This window comes from Mustelus asterias, chromosome 9 (assembly GCF_964213995.1).
Source record: "Mustelus asterias chromosome 9, sMusAst1.hap1.1, whole genome shotgun sequence".
NCBI classification, from domain to species: domain Eukaryota; kingdom Metazoa; phylum Chordata; class Chondrichthyes; order Carcharhiniformes; family Triakidae; genus Mustelus; species Mustelus asterias.
The window spans coordinates 100,090,856-100,112,930 of record NC_135809.1 but is presented as its reverse complement, the minus strand read 5'-3'; the positions used below and the strand labels follow the sequence as shown (position 1 = coordinate 100,112,930).

The 22,075-nt window shown below is 43.2% G+C and overlaps 1 protein-coding gene across 1 annotated transcript in view; it reads right to left on the bottom strand.

Annotated features, from left to right (window-relative positions):
- Window positions 1–21,359: 21,359 nt before the first annotated feature.
- Window positions 21,360–22,075, bottom strand: part of syt19 (synaptotagmin XIX) — a 59,253-nt gene continuing 58,537 nt past the window's right edge. Inside the window, exon 8 of the mRNA XM_078220668.1 lies at window positions 21,360–21,930. Within this exon, the coding sequence (XP_078076794.1) occupies window positions 21,623–21,930 (308 nt within the window). The 3' untranslated portion in view covers window positions 21,360–21,622. The remainder of the gene's footprint in view (window positions 21,931–22,075) is intronic.

Sequence of the window (22,075 nt, the reverse complement as noted above, 5' to 3'; positions counted from 1 at the left end):
TTTGCTGGGAAAATCCAGAACCTGAGCCATGATTTTAAAAACGGGGACTTGGCCATTCGAAAGTGAAATCAGGAAGCAGTTCTTCACCCAGAGAGAGCAGTGGAAATGTGAAACTCACTCCTCAAAACGCAATGAATGCTGGACTAATTTTTCAACACAGATAGAGATCTTTGTTACGTAAGAGTATTAAAGAATGGAGCTGAGGTATAGAGCGGTAGTTTTCTCATTGAACAACCGACAGAGTCGAGGGGCTGAATGGCATATCCCTGTTCTAATGTTTCTCTGTTATTTGAATCGGAAACACATGTAAACATTCTAACGGCAATATCCTGCAGCGTATTTTCAAGGCCAAAATATTTTTTGCTCCGTTGCGCTGCCAGTATACTGAAATGGTGAAGACTTCCACCCAGTGTAGGTATAGGGTTACTACATGAATTTTCTGCACAATGGGTTCTGTTCCTCAAATTATGTTCCAATTTTACAAGTTATAAAATGAATTGATAGGCTGCTAACAGTGGAATACTGTGATGTGGCCTGTTAATAATGGAAATTCAACGATGGAATGCCAGTCAATGGGGGGTGGAGGGGAATGTAAGGAGGAAAGGATGCAGAGCCCGAGATGGGTTACAGCGCTGGAGAGCTTTCAGAGATAGGGAGGGGTTAGGCTTTGAGAGATGTAAACTGGAGGCAATAGGAAACCATGTAACAATATGGTTAGCAAGGACAGGGATGATGTGTCAACTTAATGAAGTATTAAATTTAACTTAGTAACTTCAACGTTCTCAATCTTCTTTCATTTAAGGTACTCATTTTCACAAATACCTCCCAGTCCTTCCTCAGATGTGTTATAGATTCGGTCAAGGATATGGAATAGCTTTTACTGCATCTGGTGGAAGTCGTACATTATTACTCACTTAAACCAGCTGATTCCTCGCAGGTCAGCTAATCAGCAATTAGTAACAGATAAAAATTGTATTGTACACATCAAAATATCCCAAAACTGTTTGTGCAATAAAATTCTGTCTTGTTATAAAAGACCACATGAAAAAAATGAAACAAAGTTTTCACAGAACCATTGGATTCCCTATAGTGCAGAAAGAGACCATTTGGCCCATCGAGTCTTCACCGACCACAGTCCCACCCAGGCCTATCCCTGCTAATCTCCCTGACACTAAGGGCCAATTTAGCACGGCCAAGCAAGCTAACCTGCGCATCTTTGGACTGTGGGAGGAAACCTGGAGGCAGATGTGATAGGGGCGTTTAGCTAAGCACATGAATATGCAAGGAAGAGGGATATGAACCAAGGGTAGGCAGAAGGGATTAGTTTAATTTGGCTCCATGTTCGGCATCACATCGTGGGCCGAAGGTCCTGTTCCTGTGCTGGATTGTTCTATATTCTATGAAACCCACACAGACACTGGGAGAATGTCTGTGTGAGTTTGCACAGTCACCCGAGACCGGAATTGAACCTGGGTCCCTGGAGCTTTGAGGCAGCAGTGCCAACCACTACTGTGCCATTCACGGTTGAGCTGAAGTTTACAGAGGTGGACGATTTAAGTTAGATCAAATGTAGCCTCATAATTCACTCAGAATTGGGTTAAATATGACACTCAATTATATGGAGGAGAAAAAAGATCTGTGAAAATCTTCAAAAACATCTTACCATGACTTAATTTTCACTTTGACGTTTGATGTAACAATGGGGCAGCACAGGTTGGAGTAACATTAATATTTTTCCCTATTACACTGGTTTACATGTTGCAGTAGTTGTACATTTTGTGTGAAGTGCTCTTTCAGGCAGTATCAGCTGAGGAGCACATTATGAAGTGCTTCGAAAGGCTAGTCATTGCACGAATCAATTCCAGCCTCCTGGACTATCTAGATCCACTACAGTTTGCCTACCGCCGCAACAGGTCGAGAGCAGATGCGATCTCCCTGGCCCTGCACTCAAATCTGGAGCACTTAGATAACAAAGACACCTATGTCAGACTCCTATTTATTGACTACAGCTCGGTCTTCAGCACCATTATTCCCACAAAACATATCTCCAAACTTCGTGGCCTGGGCCTCGGCTCCTCCCTCTGCAACTAGATCCTGAACTTCCTAACTCACAGACCCCAATCAGTAAGGATAGGCAACAACATCTCCTCCACAATCATCCTCAACACTGGTGCCCCACAAGGCTGTGTTCTCAGCCCCCAATCTATTCCTTATACACCCATGACTGTGTGGCCAGATTCCCCTCCAATTCGATTTTCACGTTTGCTGATGACACCACTGTAGTGGGACAGACCTCAAACAATGATGATGCAGAGCACAGGAATGAGATAAAGAATCTGGTGAGCTGGTGCAGCGACAATAATCTCTCCCTCAATGTCAACAAAATGAAGGAGATCGTCATCGACTTCAGGAAGCGTAGAGAAGAACATGCCCCTGTCTACATCAACAGGATAGAAGTAGAAAGAGTTGAGAGCTTCAAGTTTTTAGGTGTCCAGATCACCAACAACCTGTCCTTGTCCCCCCATGCTGACACTATAGTTAAGAAAGCCCACCAATGCCTCTACTTTCTTAGAAGACTAAGGAAATTTGGCATGTCAGCTACTACTCTCACCAACTTTTACAGATGCACCATAGAAAGCATTCTTTCTGGTTGTATCACAGCTTGGTATGGCTCCTGCTCTGCCCAAGACCGCAAGAAACTGCAAAAGGTCGTGAATGTAGCCCAATCCATCACACAAACCAGCCTCCCATCCACTGACTCTGTCTACACTTCCCGCTGCCTCGGCAAAGCAGCCAGCATAATTAAGGACGCCATGCACCCTGGACATTCTCTCTTCCACCTTCTTCCGTCAGGAAAAAGATACAAAAGTCTGAGGTCACGTACAAACCGATTCAAGAACAGCTTCTGCCATCAGATTTTTGAATGAACCTATCTTGCATTAAGTTGATCTTTCTCTACACCCTAGCTCTGACTGTAACACTACATTCTGAACTCTCTCATTTCCTTCTCTATGAATGGTATACTTTGTCTGTATAGCATGCAAGAAATAGTACTTTTCACTGTATGCTAATACACGTGACAATAATAAATCAAATCAAACAACATGGGGGCTACCCTATTGGGTTGGATCAGTATTCTGTTGATAATCCCGCACTTTGAGATGTGGAATTCTTGTTGCTAATTCCAATGACAAGTGATCACCTTCCTCCAGCAAAGCTGCATCATCACAGATACACGTGTCAGCTTGGTAACTTTCATTCTTCAGGGTCAGAAGGTTGTGGATTTGAGTTGGGAACCCATTGAGGGCCTGCTGCATTGTCAGTGGTGCTGCCTTTTGTATGAGATGTTAAGATGATATTCCATTGGCTGAAGTGGATGTTAAAGGCCATGGGACAGACTTTCAGTTTCAGTTGAGGTGGAAAACCAATTATACTCACCACCTGAGTTTCCTGTCCATTACAGTCCTGGCAGCCCAAACAAGTCAAAAAAAGAATAACTGGTTACTCAACTCGTTGCTTTGTGCGAGATACTGATGGGCGAGAACTTTTGCTGTGTTTGTCTTTGTTATGCCATGTCATTCCAGTGTTGTCAAGCGATTTCAGGCTTTGTCAGAAACGAACTGTATTTATTGATAAGAGAAACTAGGAATAGGAGTTGCAGCTCCAGGCTTCCTAGGAGTCATGCTCCAGCCTTTATGATGTTAACTACACGGCTGCTGAATGTTCTCTGCCCAAGAGAGGACTCCACCTTCTGGGGTGATTACTCGCTCTTAGTTCCCATTGATCTCTCCAGTCAGGTGACCCACTTCTGCTGTACTGTCTTAAAGAGACAGACACCACATATACAAGTCTACAAATAAAATAGCTGTAAAGTAATTCGTAGCAGATTGTTTGGTGATTTTTTGATGTGTACAATGCAAATTTCATTTGTTATTAACTGCTGATTAAGCACCTGTGGGGAATCAGATAGTTTAAGCGAGCAATATATAACGTTTCTTCAGATACAATGAAAGTTTTTCACCTCATATACCAACCCAGTGACACATCTGACAGAGAAAGGACAAGGAGGTACATTCGATGAAAAAGAAAATTTAGAACATTGAAGTTACTGATTGCATGAGATGAATTAGTTAACTTTCAGGGCCAAAATGGTTGATTGGCAGAAATTGACACATTATTAAAATGGTACTTAGATTTGAAACGAGTTGACTGTGCTCAATTCAGTTTGTATCTACCAGACATGTAGAACAACTTCACCCAATTCAATATATCGCAATAATAAGGCAAGCAGCAAAACATCCAGGCTTCATTGTCATTTATTGCTCATTCCTATCCGCCCTTGAAAAGGTGGTGGTGAGCTGCTTTCTTGAACTGCTGCAGTCCATGTGGTGTGGGTACATCCACAGTGAAGTTAGGGAGGGAATTCGACCCAGTGACAGTGAAGGAATGGTGATAGTCTATTGTGGAACATCAGTACGCATTGTGCTCTACTTACATGCATCAGCTCCTTGGCTCTTTTCACCAGATACCTATCCAGACTGTATGAGACAGATTTCCATTTCTCGGACATTCTGGCTATTTATTCCAACACACTCTCTCTCATGTCCCAAGAGCAGCCTCAAATTCGTGCATCTGTTCACCTATTTCTGGAGAAGTGTTGGATTGTTTCCACAAAAGCAAAGCAAACTAGCTGACCCCTACCAGCATATTTGAGATCTCCACGGCCTCTCTCGGGGAAGGGTAATGGAAAAACCACAGGGCTACAAACAAATTTAGATTCTGAGAGGAGCAAAGGAACCATTTCAGTAATGCCCCTGGCCCTAAGGTGGGTTATTGCTAACAGAATGTGCTTTGTATTTGTCAGTGGATGGAGTAATATTTAGTTATTAAGGTTTGATATGTTTCCCTATTTTGCAATTAACTTCAGCATCCAATATTTCTGAGTCAAGTACGGCATAGGTCTGATGTGGAATAAAACTTCCCTTACAAAAGGCTTTAACTTGAATCTTAGGAGAGAATATCAATGTACATCCTTTTGTCTTCAAACTATTTACACCAACTCTCTAAATGGGACTGTCAATTTAGTGATACTTTTGTGCCCATTAAACCTGGATTGAGACATCAAAATCATTATCACATTGGACCCACATTTACACAAAGGGGAAACTCCCTCTTGTTTTGCACTGGTATAAAGCAGACAGCGCAAGTGGCAGAAACAGAATGCAAATGAGATGACAGACCAGTAACAAACTGCACAACACTTATTTTAAGTATTGTAGAGGAAAGACATGAAGAATCAAAGCTTATATTTCAAGATAATAAATTCATTTAGGATAAATCTTTGCATCATTTTCTACCTGATAGTCATTCTTCTTGTTTCTCACTTCATAGCATTAAATTTCCAAACTTATTAAATCTTTATTGTCCTCTTATTGCACATATTCTTTTAAGTGCAGAGTTCCCAGATTTTAAAAATGAATTTGAGCGAGGTTCTTGAGAACTCAAGTAAAGCCAACTTCATTCTCACTCCACAATTTTGATTGAAATTTCTCTCCTGCTCTTTTGAATGTACTGATTAATTGCTGGAAAATGCTTTTCAGACGCTGGATGCCCTACAGTACAAGAATCATAGAAACCCTACAGTGCAGAAAGAGGCCATCTGGCCCATCGAGTCTGCACCGACTACAAGCCCACCCAGGCCCTACCCCCATATCTACCCGCTAATCCCTCTAACCTACGCGTCTCAGGACACTAAGGGGCAATTTTAGCATGGCCAATCAACCTAACCTGCACATCTTTAGACTGTGGGAGGAAACCGGAGTACCCGGAGGAAACCCACGCAGACACAGGAAGAATGTGCAAACTCCAGACAGACAGTGACCCAAGCCGGGAATCGAACCCAGGTCCCTGGAGCTGTGAAGCAGCAGTGCTAACCACTGTGCTACCGTGCCGCCCCAAGGGTACATTACCCAAGTTGTTATGATTTATGTGTGAAGATGACCTGTGTCAGTTGGTGAATCAACTGCCATAAACACGGTGTAGACCTCGATCCTTTGTTTGCCCAACATCATTATGGGCACATCCTCAAACAGTTGCGCAGAAAGCTGTGATATTTGTTCATTTTACTGTGTAGCAAAGAGAAGCAGCAGCCAATTGCAATACAACACCTCTACCACCTCTGCAGCTGTGATTAGCTCAACTCAACACAAACTGGCGATAAAACCTGGTAGTTATCGGCTCACCATTACTCTCTGATATATTTAGCAATTGAGCCACTGGGAGAAGTCAAGTCATGTCATTTGTTACAAAAGTGAAAACACTGGAAAATCTCAGCAGGTCTGGCAGCATCTGTAAGGAGAGAAAAGAGCTGACATTTCAAGTCCAGATGACCCTTTGTCAAAGCTAAAAGGCATAGAAAGTGGGAGATATTTATACTGCAGGGTGAGGGAATGAAAGATGAGTCATAGCCACAAAAACAAGGGGAAAGGCTGCTAATGGCTGTCCACAGAGAGAATAAAGGGTGTGAAAGGCCAAACGGCAGAGAAGCTGTAAACTGTGACAGATGAAGATATTGTGGAGGAGGGGGGGGGCAGAAATGGGACAGAGGTAGGATGTAGAAAAGGGGAAGCGAGGGGGAGAAAAGATAAGAGAAGGGGGATGAAGTAGGAGGAAAGAGTGGGAGGAGGGAAGAAAAATAAAGAAAGACAATGAAGAAATAAAAGGTAGAGAACAGTAAAAATTTTAAAAATAGAATGAAAACAAAGGGGGCCGAGGTGGGGTAGAGGTTCTTTTCTCTCCTTACAGATGCTGCCAGACCTGCTGAGATTTTCCAGCGTTTTTTCTCTTTTGATTTCAGATTCCAGCATCCGCTGTAATTTACTTTTGTCATTTGTTACAAACTCGGAGCGGATTTGAGCAGTGCAATTGCTGTATTACACTCGTGTTTGTGTTCGTGACAGAAAAGGCAAACCCAAAAGAAAAATGTGCTAATTCAGATCAAGAAGTCATGCAACATTCACAAGCATTTGCATTAAATCCTACACTAGGGGCGGGTTTACTGACCCCCCTGATGTAAAAGTCAGGGATGAGCCTGCCTGTGTTTTGTTGGCTTGTCTCATTGGCATTAACAGTTGCCAAGCCTTTAATTGGACTGAGTCATAGAGTCATAGAGGTTTACAGCATGGAAACAGGCCCTTCGGCCCAACTTGTCCATGCCGCCCCTTTGTTTTTAGCCACTAAGCAAGTTCCAATTGCCCATGTTTGGCCCATATCCCTCTATACCCATCTTACCCATGTAACTGTCTAAATGTTTTTTAAAAGACAAAATTGTACCCGCCTCTATTACTACCTCTGTCAGCTTGTTCCAGACACTCACCACCCTCTGTGTGAAAAAATGAGGTGGGCCTTCTGCCTCATGGGAGAGGAAATCCTGCCTCAGAGATGGGGGGCCAATCAATTGGCCACCAGATCTTCCAGCTGTGTCACTGGGAACAGTGGCCATTGTTGGAGCTGCATGCAGCCCGCCACACTGAAGGTTCTGGAGCCCAGCAAGTCCAGGGTTTCACTGAGGTCAGGCAGACAGGACCCCTTGAGAGGAAGTCTGTATTGACAAGGTGGGGTGGGGAGTCATAGGGCAGCAGAATGCCTTTCAGGTTCCCTCTGAAGGGTATAGTTTGTCTGACCCAGATCACACACCCTCCCCCCTCCAAATCCCACCCAGGCCAGCCATAATGCCACCATATTCCATCCAGTGGCTCAGATGTTTGCCACTGGCCTCCCCTTCAATGGGTAAAATTTCAGCAGCAGAGGCAGGTGGTCCTTCAGTGTGTTAACTCCAATAATTGTATATGCGGAAGGAATCAGTCCAAAGCTAGTCTTTTGCCTGAAGCAAGTTTATTCTCACAATAGCAACAACCTCCTCCTATTTTCCCCACGCCCAACTGTTGCAGCTGTCTCTATTTATACTCTTAATCCAAAGCTCATTACTTATCTTTAGCAACTCAATTAGCTGAACAATGTGATTGCCAAAGGATGCAATTGCAAAGACATTGACAGAGTCCATTCTCTTTCTTTTAAATAAAAAAACACATTTTTCCCAACCCAAACGAATGGAAACAAAGATATGGACTTTAACATTATAGATCCCACATTCCCTTAACCACATTTATACATTGTTACAAAGCAACATTTTTTTCATTTTATTATGATATAAACTGTCCGTTTTCCAATACATTTAGCAATTTCTTGGAGCAGTCACTTCTTTTCCTAAAACAGTCTGATAATTGATGTCTTGTGTCAACTCATTGTATTTTAGAGATCTCCCTTCTCTCTAACATTTCTTTTATGCTAGCTAGTTCTATTCTCATCATTTTCCAGTGACAATTTTCATGGAGTGCATGTTGTCCCACAGGATTGTTATCTACAAAGCACTCTATTGCCAAATGTTTCTCACTTTTCCCTTTGTGTAGTATGTCAGTATATTGCATAAGTAGATCCATAAGACCAAAAGACCATAAGATGTAGGAGCAGAATTAGGTCATTTGTTCCATCGAGTCTGCTCTGCCATTCAATCAAGGCTGATAGGTGTCTCAACCTCATTCTCCTGCCTTTTCCCCTAGCCTTTGATCCCCTTACCAATCAAGAACCTATCTATCTGCCTTAAAACACACTCAATGACCTTGCCTCCACAGCCTTCTGTGGCAATGAATTCCATAGTCTCACTGCCCCCTGGCTGAAGAAATTCCTCCTCATCTTTGTTCTAAAGGGTCATCCTTTTACTCTGAGGCTGTGCCCTCAGATCCTACTCTCTCTTACTAATGGAAAGATTTTTCCCACATCCACCCCATCCAGTACTAAGTAAGTTTTAGTGAGATCCCCCTCATACTTCTAAACTCCATCAAGTACAGACCCAGAGTCCTCAAACACTCTATATATAGATCCCTATCTCAATTGCTTCTATTAATGCCTGTGTTTCAGCTGCTAATGTGCTTTTCTCCATCTTTTAAATTTTCTTGGCTTTCCAAGCGAATGTGCTACATTTATCATTCATTCCCACCAAGAATCTGATGAACCCTGCCGTGCTCAAATATCCATCTGGAAGATTGGCATGTGAAGCATCGCTAAAAATGACCAACCTCATAACCATCTGGTTCACCCAAGGCTGGAAACCTGACTGCGCATTTCTCTGAACTGAATTTCTTTGATGTTTTGTTTGCTCTCAGAACTTCCTCAATTGTAGTAAGCTTCATCATGGTACTCAGCTCCAAAAATGTTCGTAACTAGAATCAGGACAAGTCTTGAGTGCACAATCAACTCAACTGTCTAACCAAACTTCCCAATTGATCTGTTTCTTCCTTTAGAAGAATCTGACCCAATTTATTGAGATGCAACTAACATTTTCTAGATAAGATTGTTAGACCATAAGACCATAAGACATAGGAGCGGAAGTAAGGCCATTCGGCCCATCGAGTCCACTCCACCATTCAATCATGGTTGATTTCAACTCCATTTACCCGCTCTCTCCCCATAGCCCTTAATTCCTCGAGAAATCAAGAATTTATCAATTTCTGTCTTGAAGACGCTCAACGTCTCGGCCTCCACAGCCCTCTGTGGCAATGAATTCCACAGACCCACCACTCTCTGGCTGAAGAAATTTCTCCTCATCTCTGTTCTAAAGTGACTCCCTTTTATTCTAAGGCTGTGCCCCCGCGTCCTAGTCTCCCCTGTTAATGGAAACAACTTCCCTACGTCCATCCTATCTAAGCCGTTCATTATCTTGTAAGTTTCTATCAGATCTCCCCTCAACCTCCTAAACTCCAATGAATATAATCCCACGATCCTCAGACGTTCATCGTATGTCAGGCCTACCATTCCTGGGATCATCCGTGTGAATCTCCGCTGGACCCGCTCCAGTGCCAGTATGTCCTTCCTGAGGTGTGGGGCCCAAAATTGCTCACAGTACTCCAAATGGGGCCTAACCAGTGCTTTACAAAGCAATGTCAGTCCTGATTTGCTTTGCTTAATGTTTGAACCTACGTATTTAAAAGCCCCCGAAGCCTGGCTTTCAACCTTGAATTCCTTCTTGATTTTATTATCCATGGCCAAACTCATGGAAAAAGTACCATACTTGTGATGCACCATTCAATTCATAAACACACTCAATTATTCTTCGATTTCACAGGCTTCTTTAGATGGTTTCAAAAATAGTTCCCTTTGAAATTTGTCACCCTGCAAAAAGGCTACTTTTATATCTATCAATCTGCACTCCCTGGAGTATGTTACCAAAATGGCTAAATAAAGTCTTTAGCTTACTTCCCTTGCAGTCAGGGATCCGCACTGACATCTTGATTCCCCCAGTCTTTCCCCAATAGCCTGAGTTACTAGTCTAGCTTTAGCCTTGTGTGTGCCGTCAGAGAGCACCTTCACCGTGTATATCCACCCGTGTGACTAGGCTGGCTGTCACTGTCTGTTATTTCAGTACATACTCCAAATGCTTTCCCGCTTTCCAAATCTTTTTGTTTTGTTTTCTTTATCAACTTATTTTCCAATTTATTGGCAGCTATTACCATTTCCCGATCATGAGACCTTCTACGTCTAATGACATTCATAGTTTTTTCTGTATTTCTCTTTCTGCTTATGCTACAACTTCTACTCACTTCCTCCTCTCTTCCTGAACTGTTGCTACATGATCTTTCCCATATATGATCAGAGTCCTGTCTATAAGTCCAAGATCTTTTCCTAGTATCACAAAGCCTTTTTAGTTAATTGTCAGAACGTAATTTCTGACCTATCACATCTATACCTGATTTTTCCAATACATGGGTCTTATCTCCTGACCTTCATCCTGCACGTTTATCCAATGTTTATATTCACCAATGGTCTTTCCTGCTCTTATGATGGTGCCATCCTTCCACACATTGACCCCTTCAGGCATGTATGTTTAATTTGTCCATGTTTTGAGCAGCTGTCCTTTTGAATAAATAGCCTTATCCTGTGCTTCAGTGTTACTTTGTTCATCAATAATCAATTCTTTATTTGCCATAGTTGGTTCTACCTAATTACCCCTTATGTGCATCTGTGAAACTTTTTTTTCACTCTCTACATCTTGTTTAGAATCTGTAAAGGGGCAGTGCCAATTAGCCTCAAAGAGGGCAGCATGGTGGTACAGTGGTTAGCACTGCTGCCTCACAGCGCCAGGGACCCGTGTTCGATTCCTGACTTGGTTGACTGTGCAGAGTCTGCAAGGTCCCTCTGTGTCTGCGTGGGTTTCCTCCAGTGCTTCAGTTTCCTCCCACAGTCCGAAAGACGTGCTGGTTAGGTGCATTAGATGGGTACACATCTCCCTCAGTGTACCCAAACAGAGCAGAGTGTGGTGACTTGGGGATTTTCACAGCAACTTCTTTTTGATTTGATTTATTATTGTCATTTTGGAAGGTCTAATACAGATAGGAAATATACAGTAAATGGCAGGACCCTTAAGAGTATTGATAGGCAAAGGGATCTGGGTGTACAGGTACACAGGTCACTGAAAGTGGCAATGCAGGTGGAGAAGGTAGTCAAGAAGGCATACGGCATGCTTCCCTTCATCGGCCGGGGTATTGAGTTTAAAAGTTGGCAAGTTATGTTGCAGCTTTATAGAACCTTAGTTAGGCCGCACTTGGAATATAATGTTCAATTCTGGTCACCACACTACCAGAAAGACGTGGAGGCTTTGGAGAGGGTACAGAAAAGATTTACCAGGATGTTGCCTGGTATGGAGAGCATTAGCTATGAGGAGAGGTTGGAGAAACTTGGTTTGTTCTCACTGGAACGACGGAGGTTGAAGGGCGACCTGATAGAAGTCTACAAGATTATGAGGGGCATGGACAGAATGGGTAATCAGAAGCTTTTTCCCAGGATGGAAGAGTCAATTACTAGGGGGCATAGGTTTAATGTGCGAGGGGCAAGGTTTAAAAAAAGAGATGTACGAGGCATGTTTTTTTTTACACAGAGGGTGGTGGGTGCCTGGAACTCGCTGCCGGGGGAGGTAGTGGAAGCAGATACGATAGTGACATTTAATGGGCGTCTGGACAAATGCATGAATAGGATGGGAATAGAGGGATATGGTCCCCAGAAGGGTAGGGAGCTTTAGTTAAGTCAGGCAGCGTGGTCGATGCAGGCTTGGAGAGCTGAAGGGCCCGTTCCTGTGCTGTAAATTTCTTTGTTCTTTGTCACATGTATTAACATACAGTGAAAAGCAATGTTTCTTGCACACTATACAGACAAAGCATACCATTCATAGAGAAGGAAACAAGGGAGTGCAGAATGTAGTGTTACAGTCATAGCTAGGGTGTAGAGAAAGATCAACGTAATGCAAGGTAAGTCTATTCAAAAGTCTGACAGCAGCAGGGAAGAAGTTGTTCTTGAGTCGGTTGGTACGTAACCTCAGACTTTTGTATCTTTTTCCCGAAGGAAGAAAGAATGTCCGGAGTGCATGGGGTTTTTAATTATGCTGGCTGCTTTGCTGAGGCAACGGGAAGTGTAGACAGAGTCAATGGATGGGAGGCTGGTTTGTGTGATGGATTGGGCTACATTCACGATCTTTTGTAGTTCCTTGTGGTCTTGGGCCCAGCAGGAGCCATACCAAACTGTGATACAACCAGAAAGAATGCTTTCTATGCTGCATGTGTAAATATTGGAGAGTGTCATAGCTGACATGCCAAATTTCCTTAGTCTTCTGAGAAAGTAGAGGCATTGGTCGGGTTTCTTAACTATATAGTGTCGGCATGGGGGGTGGGGGGGGGGTGGGGGGGGGACAAGGACAGGTTGTTGGTGATCTGGGCACCTAAAAGTTTGAAGCTCTCGACCCTTTCTACTTGGTCCCCATTGATGTAGACAGGGGCATGTTCTTCTTTACGCTTTCTGAAGTCGATGACAATCTCCTTCGTTTTGTTGACATTGAGGGAGAGATTATTGTTGCCGCACCAATTCACCAGATTCTCTATCTCATTCCTGTACTCTGCCTCATCATTGTTTGAGATCCGACCCACCCACTATGGCAGTGTCGTCAGCAAACTTGAAAATTGAATTGGAGGGGAATTTGGCCACACAGTCACAGGTGTATAAGGAGTATAGCAGGGGGCTGAGAACACAGCCTTGTGGGGCACTGGTGTTGAGGATGATCGTGGAGGAGATGTTGTTGCCTACCCTTACTGATTGTGGTCTGTGAGTTAGGAAGTTCAGGATCCAGTCGCAGAGGGAGGTGCCGAGGCCCAGGCCACGGAGTTTGGAGATGAGTTTCATGGGAATAATAGTGTTGAAGGCTGAGCTGTAGTCAATAAATAGGAGTCTGACATAGGTGTCCTTGTTATCTAGATGTTTCAGGGTTGAGTGCAGGACCAGGGAGATGGTGTCTGCTGTGGATCTGTTGCGGCGGTAGGCAAACTGTAGTGGATCCAGGTAGTCCGGGAGGCTGGAATTGATTCATGCCATGACTAACCTTTTGAAGCACTTCATAATGATGGATGTCAGAGCCACCTGCCGATAGTCATTAAGACACGCTGCTTGGTTTTTCTTAGTTTTGGGGATGATGGTCGTCCTCTTGAAGCAGATAGGGACCTCAGATTGTTGAAAAGAGAGGTTGAAGATGTCTGTGAATACCTCAGCCAGCTGATCCGCACAGGATCTGAGTGCTCGTCAAGGTACCCCATCCGGGCCAGTCACTTTCCATGAGTTGACCTTCGAAAAAGCTGCTCTGACGTCCGCAATGGTGACCCCAGACACAGGTTCATCCAGGGCTTCCAGGGTGGAGGGCACTTACCTCTTGTTCAAAACGGGCGTAGAATGCATTGAGCTCATCAGGGAGGGGTGCGTTGGAGCCAGCGATTTTACATGCCTTCATCTTGCAGCCTGTTATGTCTTGCAGACCTTCATTGCAGTGTTAATGTAAGCCTATTTGTGACACTAATAAATAAATTTAAAGAATGAACCCTGACAGTTGATTCCCGTAATGGTACAGTTACTGCTTTCCCTTCACTGCCTATTACTTTGCCAGGATCTTTCTATTCTTTCCACAATATACCAGGTCTCCTCATCTAAACTGCATACCCATTGGCCTTATGTGGTACCCCAAGACTCGCCAAATTTTCTCTGAAGACTGAACCCTTAACGAAAGCCTTCTTGCTTGTATGCAAAACATTCAGATATGCAGCAAAGGTAGAACTAATGTTAGTCCCTTGAAGAGCAGGGGGAGTATCTGATAGGACAGAAGGCAATCCTGCTGTACACCAACTGATATGGACTATACCCCCAACCATTTGCAAAGAATTCTTTGCTTGTACTCCCTGTGCCAGGGCAGTTTTGCAATGTACAATCTGGTTGATAAGCCAATATCTTATGTAACACGTCATCTATCACGGCATAGTCTCTCTTGCACAGACCATGCTGAATGGGCTCTCAGACGCAGCTATGATTTTCAACTTTTCACACATGTATGGAAATTCCTCATTGGCCAATTCCCCATCATTATCTGTCAAGAATTTAATTGGTGTTCCTAAATCCTGTTCCCACCCATTTCTTCATGAAATGATAGCTGATGGTCTGTTTGTCCTTATCATGCAATATGCTAAATGTGATTGCCATATCTATACAGTGTAGCAAAGAAATACCCCTATCTTTGTCCCATACTTTGAAGTCCATTGCCACTGCATTGTTAAGTTCCCTGGCTTGTTGCAAGCTCACAAACATACGTGGTGCAATCTGATTCTTTATACAAATTTTACACCAAGCGGTGAGTTGTTTAATAAGGTCGTTGTATTCTTTATCAGGAATTCCAGCGTCTCACAGTAAGGCTTTCAGTTTTTATGGCACCCAATGAGCAAACTGTCTATGCAACTTCCAAATAATCTTCATTTTGTCCACCAAATTCTTATTTCCAGAAGTTAACAAGACTTTGTGAATTTTCTGATGAGATATTTTTGGCTTCCTCAATGGCTGGCAGTAATGGCCTGACTTAGTAAAATGTAGATCCACTGTCTTCACAAACACTGTCATTCTTCATGTCTAGCATCATATGTGCTTTTCTCATCAAGGATCTACTTAACAATAGAGGTATGGCACCAGATGGCCCATCTGTACTGATGAAAAGGCTGATCCCAGCTATCCTCCGAGGGAAGACTACCCTTTTGCAAGACGTTAGCGTGTTATCAACTCCAAACCTGAAGCATGTTGAGCTTTCATACTCTTTGACCTTCTGTCAATCTGCCTCATCAAGAGACTCCAGTTGGCAGTTAGGCCTATCCACCCCACACATTGTGGAAATGCAACCACTATCTAAAACTGCACAGTTGAATGAATCGGCCATCAAAATACTCATCACTGAATACAAACTCTCAGTGACCCAATATAATTCCTTCGTGGCAGTCCCCATCATCATTATCAGCCTTGAATTTATCTGGTTCACGTATTACTTGAAAAACTTGATTCCTTTGCTGTGGACAATGCATTGCATAATAATACAAGCAAGTATATTGATAACACCGATTAACCATTCCCGTGAACTTCTTGGGTTTAAGTGCTTACGGTCACCATTCCAGACCCCATTTTTGGCTGAACTCTGATATCAACTATAAGTATTATCATTTTCAGACTACCTATCAGTAAACTTTTCTTTGTATTGGAATCTGTGTTTAATGTTTTGTCGATCTCAACCCTCAGCCACCACCGAATCTTCTATCTTTCGCTTTACCACAGAGTTGCCTGTATTCAGTAGAAAAGTGGCTGGAAATTACTGTCTCCCTAAACATTTTTAGGTCCAGGAACATAGTAACACGAGCAGACCAATCAGCCGTTTGAGCCTGCTCTCTACCCTTTAACATGATTTTAGCTGATTGGACACCAATGACTTTCACACACACTATCCCCATAACCCTTTAGGTTATTGTTAATCAGAAATCTATCAATCTCCACCTTAAACAGCTTTCTAGGGTAGAAATTTCTGAAGATTCACAACTCTGTGTAAAGAAATTTCTCTTCACCTCAGTCCGAAGTGAATTTTTTGAATTTGTGCTCTCTGGTTCTAGACTCCCCAACCAAGAGAAACACCTTATCTGCATGTACCTCATCTACTCCTTTAAGTATTTTGCAGGTTCCAATAAGATCACCTCTCATTCTTCAAAACTCTGGAGAATTACAGGCCCAGCTTGCCCAATATTTCTTCATAAGACAGTCCTGCCATCCCTGGAACACGTCTGGTGAACCTTCGTTGCACTCCTTCTATGGCAATAGTATCCTGAGGTAAGGGGACCAAAACTGCACACACTACTCCAGATACAGTCTAACCAAGCTCCTATGCAATTGAAGCAAAACCTCTATAACGCTGTAGTCAAAAGGAGAGTGTCTTTACTGTGGAAGTGAACCCCTGTGCATACCAAAAGCCAATCAACATGAAAAATACGTGCACAGTTGAATAACTTAAATGCCAATACAGATTCCGAGATTTCAAGCTCAAATCTCTTCAGTCTCTTATACCATTTATCAAAGTCTATAATACATTCCTCCATGGAATGATCATATTTTCTTGAATGTGTTGAAGGTTAACCATGCTTCATATGCTTCCAATAACTCATCCCTTTTGTAAAATTTATCCAAAAACTTTAACAGCAGGTCCAATCCCTCTTCATTACCCAGGTCCAATCCCTCTTCATTACCCAAATTGTTTACTTCCATTTGAGCCTATCTTGTTCATGAACTGATTTTATGTTTTGGATACTGGTGAGAGGGATGCTACAACCAGGTCCAAGTCCATCGTACCACAGGTGGCTCTGCTGCACAAGATGGGAGGAAGAACAATAGTGGTAGGGGAGCAGATAGATGTTTCTGTAGATGTGATTCAAGGATGGTATATTGCCTCGATGGTCCAGAATCAACGATGTTAATAAGTGGCTGCAGAACATGTTTATGGGGGTGGGTGAACAGCCAAAGGTTGTGATCCACTTCAATACTAATGACAAAAGTAGAAATAGGAATGAGGTTCTGAAAATAGATTTTAGAAAGACATGGAAGAGATTGAGAAGCAGGACTTCAAAAGCAGTTATCTCAAGAGTACTCCCAGTGCCACATACTTCAGAGTACAAAAACAGGAAGATCGAACTAATGAACTGTAATAACTCCATGGAGGCGAAAGTCCTGTCACCAAGTTACTTTATTTACACCATACATCTGTACACAGTTGCTCCCTGCTGAAATGCAGGCTGGGAGTCTGACACACCTGCTTTAAATAGGGAGCATGAGGCTCCCTGATTTAACCATCAATTAAGGCTTATCTCTTTTCATACCAACCAGTAAATGAACTCAAATTAACTTAGGGACAAATTAAAAGGGGCAGCTCCCCAAAAGGAGGGGGAACAGCCCGAACAGAAAACAAAGTCAAAAGGAAACTTAAAACATCAAATCATAATGTGATTTTCAGGGTTGTTAATACACGCCAGCCCCTGCGGTGCCCAGCGGGCGCAGAAGGTAAGGCTCATCAGGTAATTCAGATTCTAACAAGCCAACCTCATTAGCCTGGCTAAAGTCATCACATGAACACATGGTTGGTGAGATAGTGCAGAAGGGAGGACTTTAGATTTCTGAGGAAATGGGGACTAGTTTTGGGGCAGATGGGACCTGCACAAGGCAGACAGACACCTTAACAGGACTGAGACCAAAAACAAAAGAAATTACAAAGGTATGAAGGCAAATTAGCAATGATAAATTGGGAAACTACATTAAAAGGTACATGGTAGACAGGCAATGGCTAGAAAAGGAGCAAAAACAGAAAAATGCTGGAAAATCTCAGTAGGTCTGACAGCATCTGCGCAGAGAGAGTAGAGCCAATGTTTTGAGTCTAGATGACTCTTTGTCACTTTTTTTCTGACATGAACCATAAGAATGCAAAGAGGCTTCAAGGGAATTTAGACAGGCTAAGTGAGTGGGTGAGAACAAGGCACATTGAATATAATGTGTAAAAATGTGGGCTGGAATTCTCCGACTTCACCCACGGCTGGAATTCTCTGGTCCCGCTGCAGTGAATGGAGTTTTGACCGAGCGCCAAATTCTCTGTTCTCGCTTGCAGTGGTGGTGGGAGAACGAGATCAGAGGACCCCGGTTGTGAAGTGGAAAAAAACAGAAATGCAGGTTATTTCTTGAATGGTGAGAGATTGGAAAGTGGTGATGTTGAAAGGAACCTGGGTGTCCCTATTCATGAGTCACTGAAAGTTAGCTTGCAAGTGCAGCAAGCAATTAGGAAGGAAAATGGTACGTTAGCCTTTATTGCAAAAGAGTATTTGAGTACAGAAGTAAAGATGTCTTGCTTCAGTCGTATCGAGCTTTGATAAGACTGCATCTGGAGTATTGTGTACAATTTTGGTCTCCATACCTAAGGAAGGATGTACTTGTCATAGATGAAGTGCAATGAAAGTTAACCATACTGCATGCTGGGATGACAGGGTTTTCCTCTGAGGAGAGGTTGAGGAGACTGGGCCTGTATTCTTTAAAGTTTAGAAGAATGAGGGATAACCTAAGTGAAGGGTACAGAGCTCAACATGACAGATGCAGGATGGATATTTCCACTGATGGTTTGGGGGGGCGGGGCGGGGGGGCGCGGGGGGGGGGGGCGGGGTGGGGGGGGGGCGGGGCGGGGGGGGCGGGGCGGGGGGGGGCGGGGCGGGGGGGGGGGGGCGGGGGGGGGGCGGGGGGGGGCGGGGGGGGGTTTGGTGGGAGAATGGAGTGCATCTAGAACAGGATGCATAGTCTCAGAATACGGGCTCAGTCATTTAGGACTGAAATCAGGAGAAATTTCTTCACTCAGTGATAGTGAATCTTTGGAATTCTATAACGTGAGGGCTTTGGAAGTCCAGTTATTGAGTATATTCAAGCAGTGATTGGTAGATTCCTACACCTTAAAGACACCAAGTGATATGTGAATAGTGCAGGGAAATGACGTTGAGGTGGATGATGAGCCAAGATCTAATTGAATGGCAGAGCAGGCTCGAAGAGCCGAATGGCCCATTCCTGCTCCGATTTCATTTGCTCTTATTGATCCCATCATTTACCATGACTTTGCTGTGCTTTATAGCTGCATTTCCAACAATTTACAATACAAATTTCCATCGGGGTAAAAGATACAAAAGCCTGAGGTCACGTACCAGCCGACTCAAAAACAGCTTCTTACCTGCTGCCATCAGACCTTTGAATGGATCTACCTTGCACTAAGTTGATCTTTCCCTACACCTTAGCTGTGACTGTAACACTATATTCTGCACTCTCTCCTTTACTTCTCTATTAACGGTATGCCTTGTCTGTACAGTGCGCAAGAAACAATACTTTTCACTGTATACTAATACGTGACAATAATAAATCAAATCTAAAAATAATTTCAGCTGCAAGGTGAGGCAGACAGCACAAGTTCTGGGTCATCATCTGCTTTGCTACTTAATGTGGTAAATCCAATGTCATGAGCGGCATGGTGGCACAGTGATTAGCAATGCTGCCTCACTGTGCCAAAGACCCGGGTTCAATTCCATCCTTGGGTGACTGTCTGTGTGGAGTTTGCACATTCTCCCTGTGTCTGCGTGGGTTTTCTCCGGGTGCTCTGGTTTCCTCCCACAGTCCAAAGATGTGCAGGCTAGGTGGATTGGCCATGCTAAATTGCCCCTTAGTGTCCCAAGATGTGTAGGTTAGGAGGGTGAGTGGGGTAAATACGTGGGGTTATGGGGATAGGCTGAGGGGAGGGGGTTCCTCGGTAAGGTGCTCTGTAGGAGAGTCAGAACAGACTCGATGTGCTGAATGGACTCCTCTCCACATTAGGGATTCTATGAATAAGCTTTAACGTTGTTGGTTTGGTTGTATTGTATTCTTACAAATATCTGGGAGTACCCGGTTCTGATGAAGGATCTTCGACCTGAAACATTAACTTTGTTTCTCTCTCCTGATGCTATCTGACAGCTGAGTATTTGAGCATTTTGTGGTTTTTTTTGGGAGGTCGTTGCTGTCTTTACTCAAACATTCTGCAGCCCTAATTTGACTTTTGGTCAAATATAATATTTGTACAGCAGAGATTTATAGGCGATGGGCCACCAAAGTGACAATGAAAATTGGTCAAAAAAATGCAGAAAAGAAAAATGGCCAAAGCTTGTGGTAAACTAAGACTTGAAGATAGCCTGACTGGTTACTTCATTGGACTGTGAAAACAATGGAAATTTGAGTCTAGAAGTTAGGAGAAGCATCAACTCTCCAACTAAAATACCACTGCTGAAACCCAGGAGAAATCTCTTCGAGGCGAGAATATTTAACTGAGCTCTAATGAAGAGTCATTCAGACTTGAAATGTTGGCTCTATTCTCTCTCCACAGATGCTGTCAGACCTGTTGAGATTTTCCAGCTTTTTCTGTTTTTGTTTCAGATTCCAGCATCCGCAGTACTTTGCTTTTATATTTCACTGGTGTAGCTCAATGGGCCAAATGGCCTCTTTCTGCACCGTAGGGATTCTATAATTCTATAAAACATAGCTAATAAGATACCTAAAAAAACAAACCAAAGCATACCAAGTAGAGATAACCAGAGGCTTTTGTAAGATATTGCATTTCATCTGCTTTCACCAGGATTCTCAACTTCTATTCTTCAACTGTGACACATTTGATTCATAGAATCCCTACAGTGCAGAAGGAGGCCATTCGGCCCATCATGTCTGCATTGAAAACAATCCCACCCAGGCCCTATCCCCATAACCCCACATATTTACACTGCTAATCTCCCTGACACTCTTGGGAAATCTAACAAGGCCAATCCACCTAACCCGCACATCTTTGGACTGTGGGAGGAAACCGAAGCACCCGGAGGAAACCCGTGCAGACATGGGGAGGAATACAAACTCCACACAGACAGTGACCTGAGGCAAGAATTGAACCCTGGCAATGTGAGGCAGCAGTATTAACCACCGTGCCACCGCACAGCCCTAGCTTCTTACAGCTTTAAAAAAAAAATCTAGCTATTTAGCTTTAAAAACTGTAGGTTGGATCTTGTGATTTGATTTCATAAAATACATCATCTGATGTTTTACACTCAAATTTCTGATTGTCTAAATGTTCTTCAAATTCGATGGAGAACAGTTGTGAAAATACTGGATACACAATAGCTGAGCTGTTGGTCAGTCTATGCCAGTGGAAGTTTTTCCACTACTGCTCAGCTCTGTGGCTTTTCTAGCTGGTCCAGCAATTTCTAAAACTTCCAATAACATAGAAAGAAAGGAGCTCAGGCAATGATTGAATATTAACAGTGGCTTCTCTTTGTGATATAACCACACTATACAGGCTAACTTCCAGTTAACAGGCAGGGTGCTGGATTGTAGAATCACCAAGAGTTCAATGTTCTTTATTTTATGATTCTGAATCAATCTTCTGATTCCATTTTGTACATTATTTCCCTTTTAGATTTTTTTTGGAAGGAATTCAGGATATGCTTTTGCAGAATTATACATTTCACCCAAAATAGAACAGGGTTGGCTTGAAAAGAGAGTGCATGCTGTGCTCCAGGCATCTGCTGCCACATTGCTGCTGTCTCCAAGAGATAATTAATGGTGATGGTAAGACAGATCCCAGAGGGTGTGCTTAGATTAAGAGCGGATGCCACTTTGACACAGGCTGCCTTAAGGACTGCAGCATAGAGAACCAATGATCATCCTCTTTGGGTTTCTTGCCTCCCACATATGCACGACCTAAGAGATGCCTCGCACTGTCCTGGGAGTGTGAAATTTCATACACAGAGGTAATAATCATGGACTGATTAATAACGGAATCTGACACAGTGAACAGAATAACTTCATTAAACACGGTTATTTCAGACTTTGGCTTTGCTGGTGTCTTCTGGTGCTTCACTTTGTGTTGATTGACATAGAAATCGACTCTTGTGTAAATACCTGAGAGGAAAAGAAGCAACAAAAGGTCAGGCTGGAATTTTGCCAGGCAACCGCAATCCCTGTAGGACATGACCACAGCCTCAACACTGCAGGAGATTTTCTATGTACATTCCAAGTTGATAATTCACAATATTCAGTCGGCCAG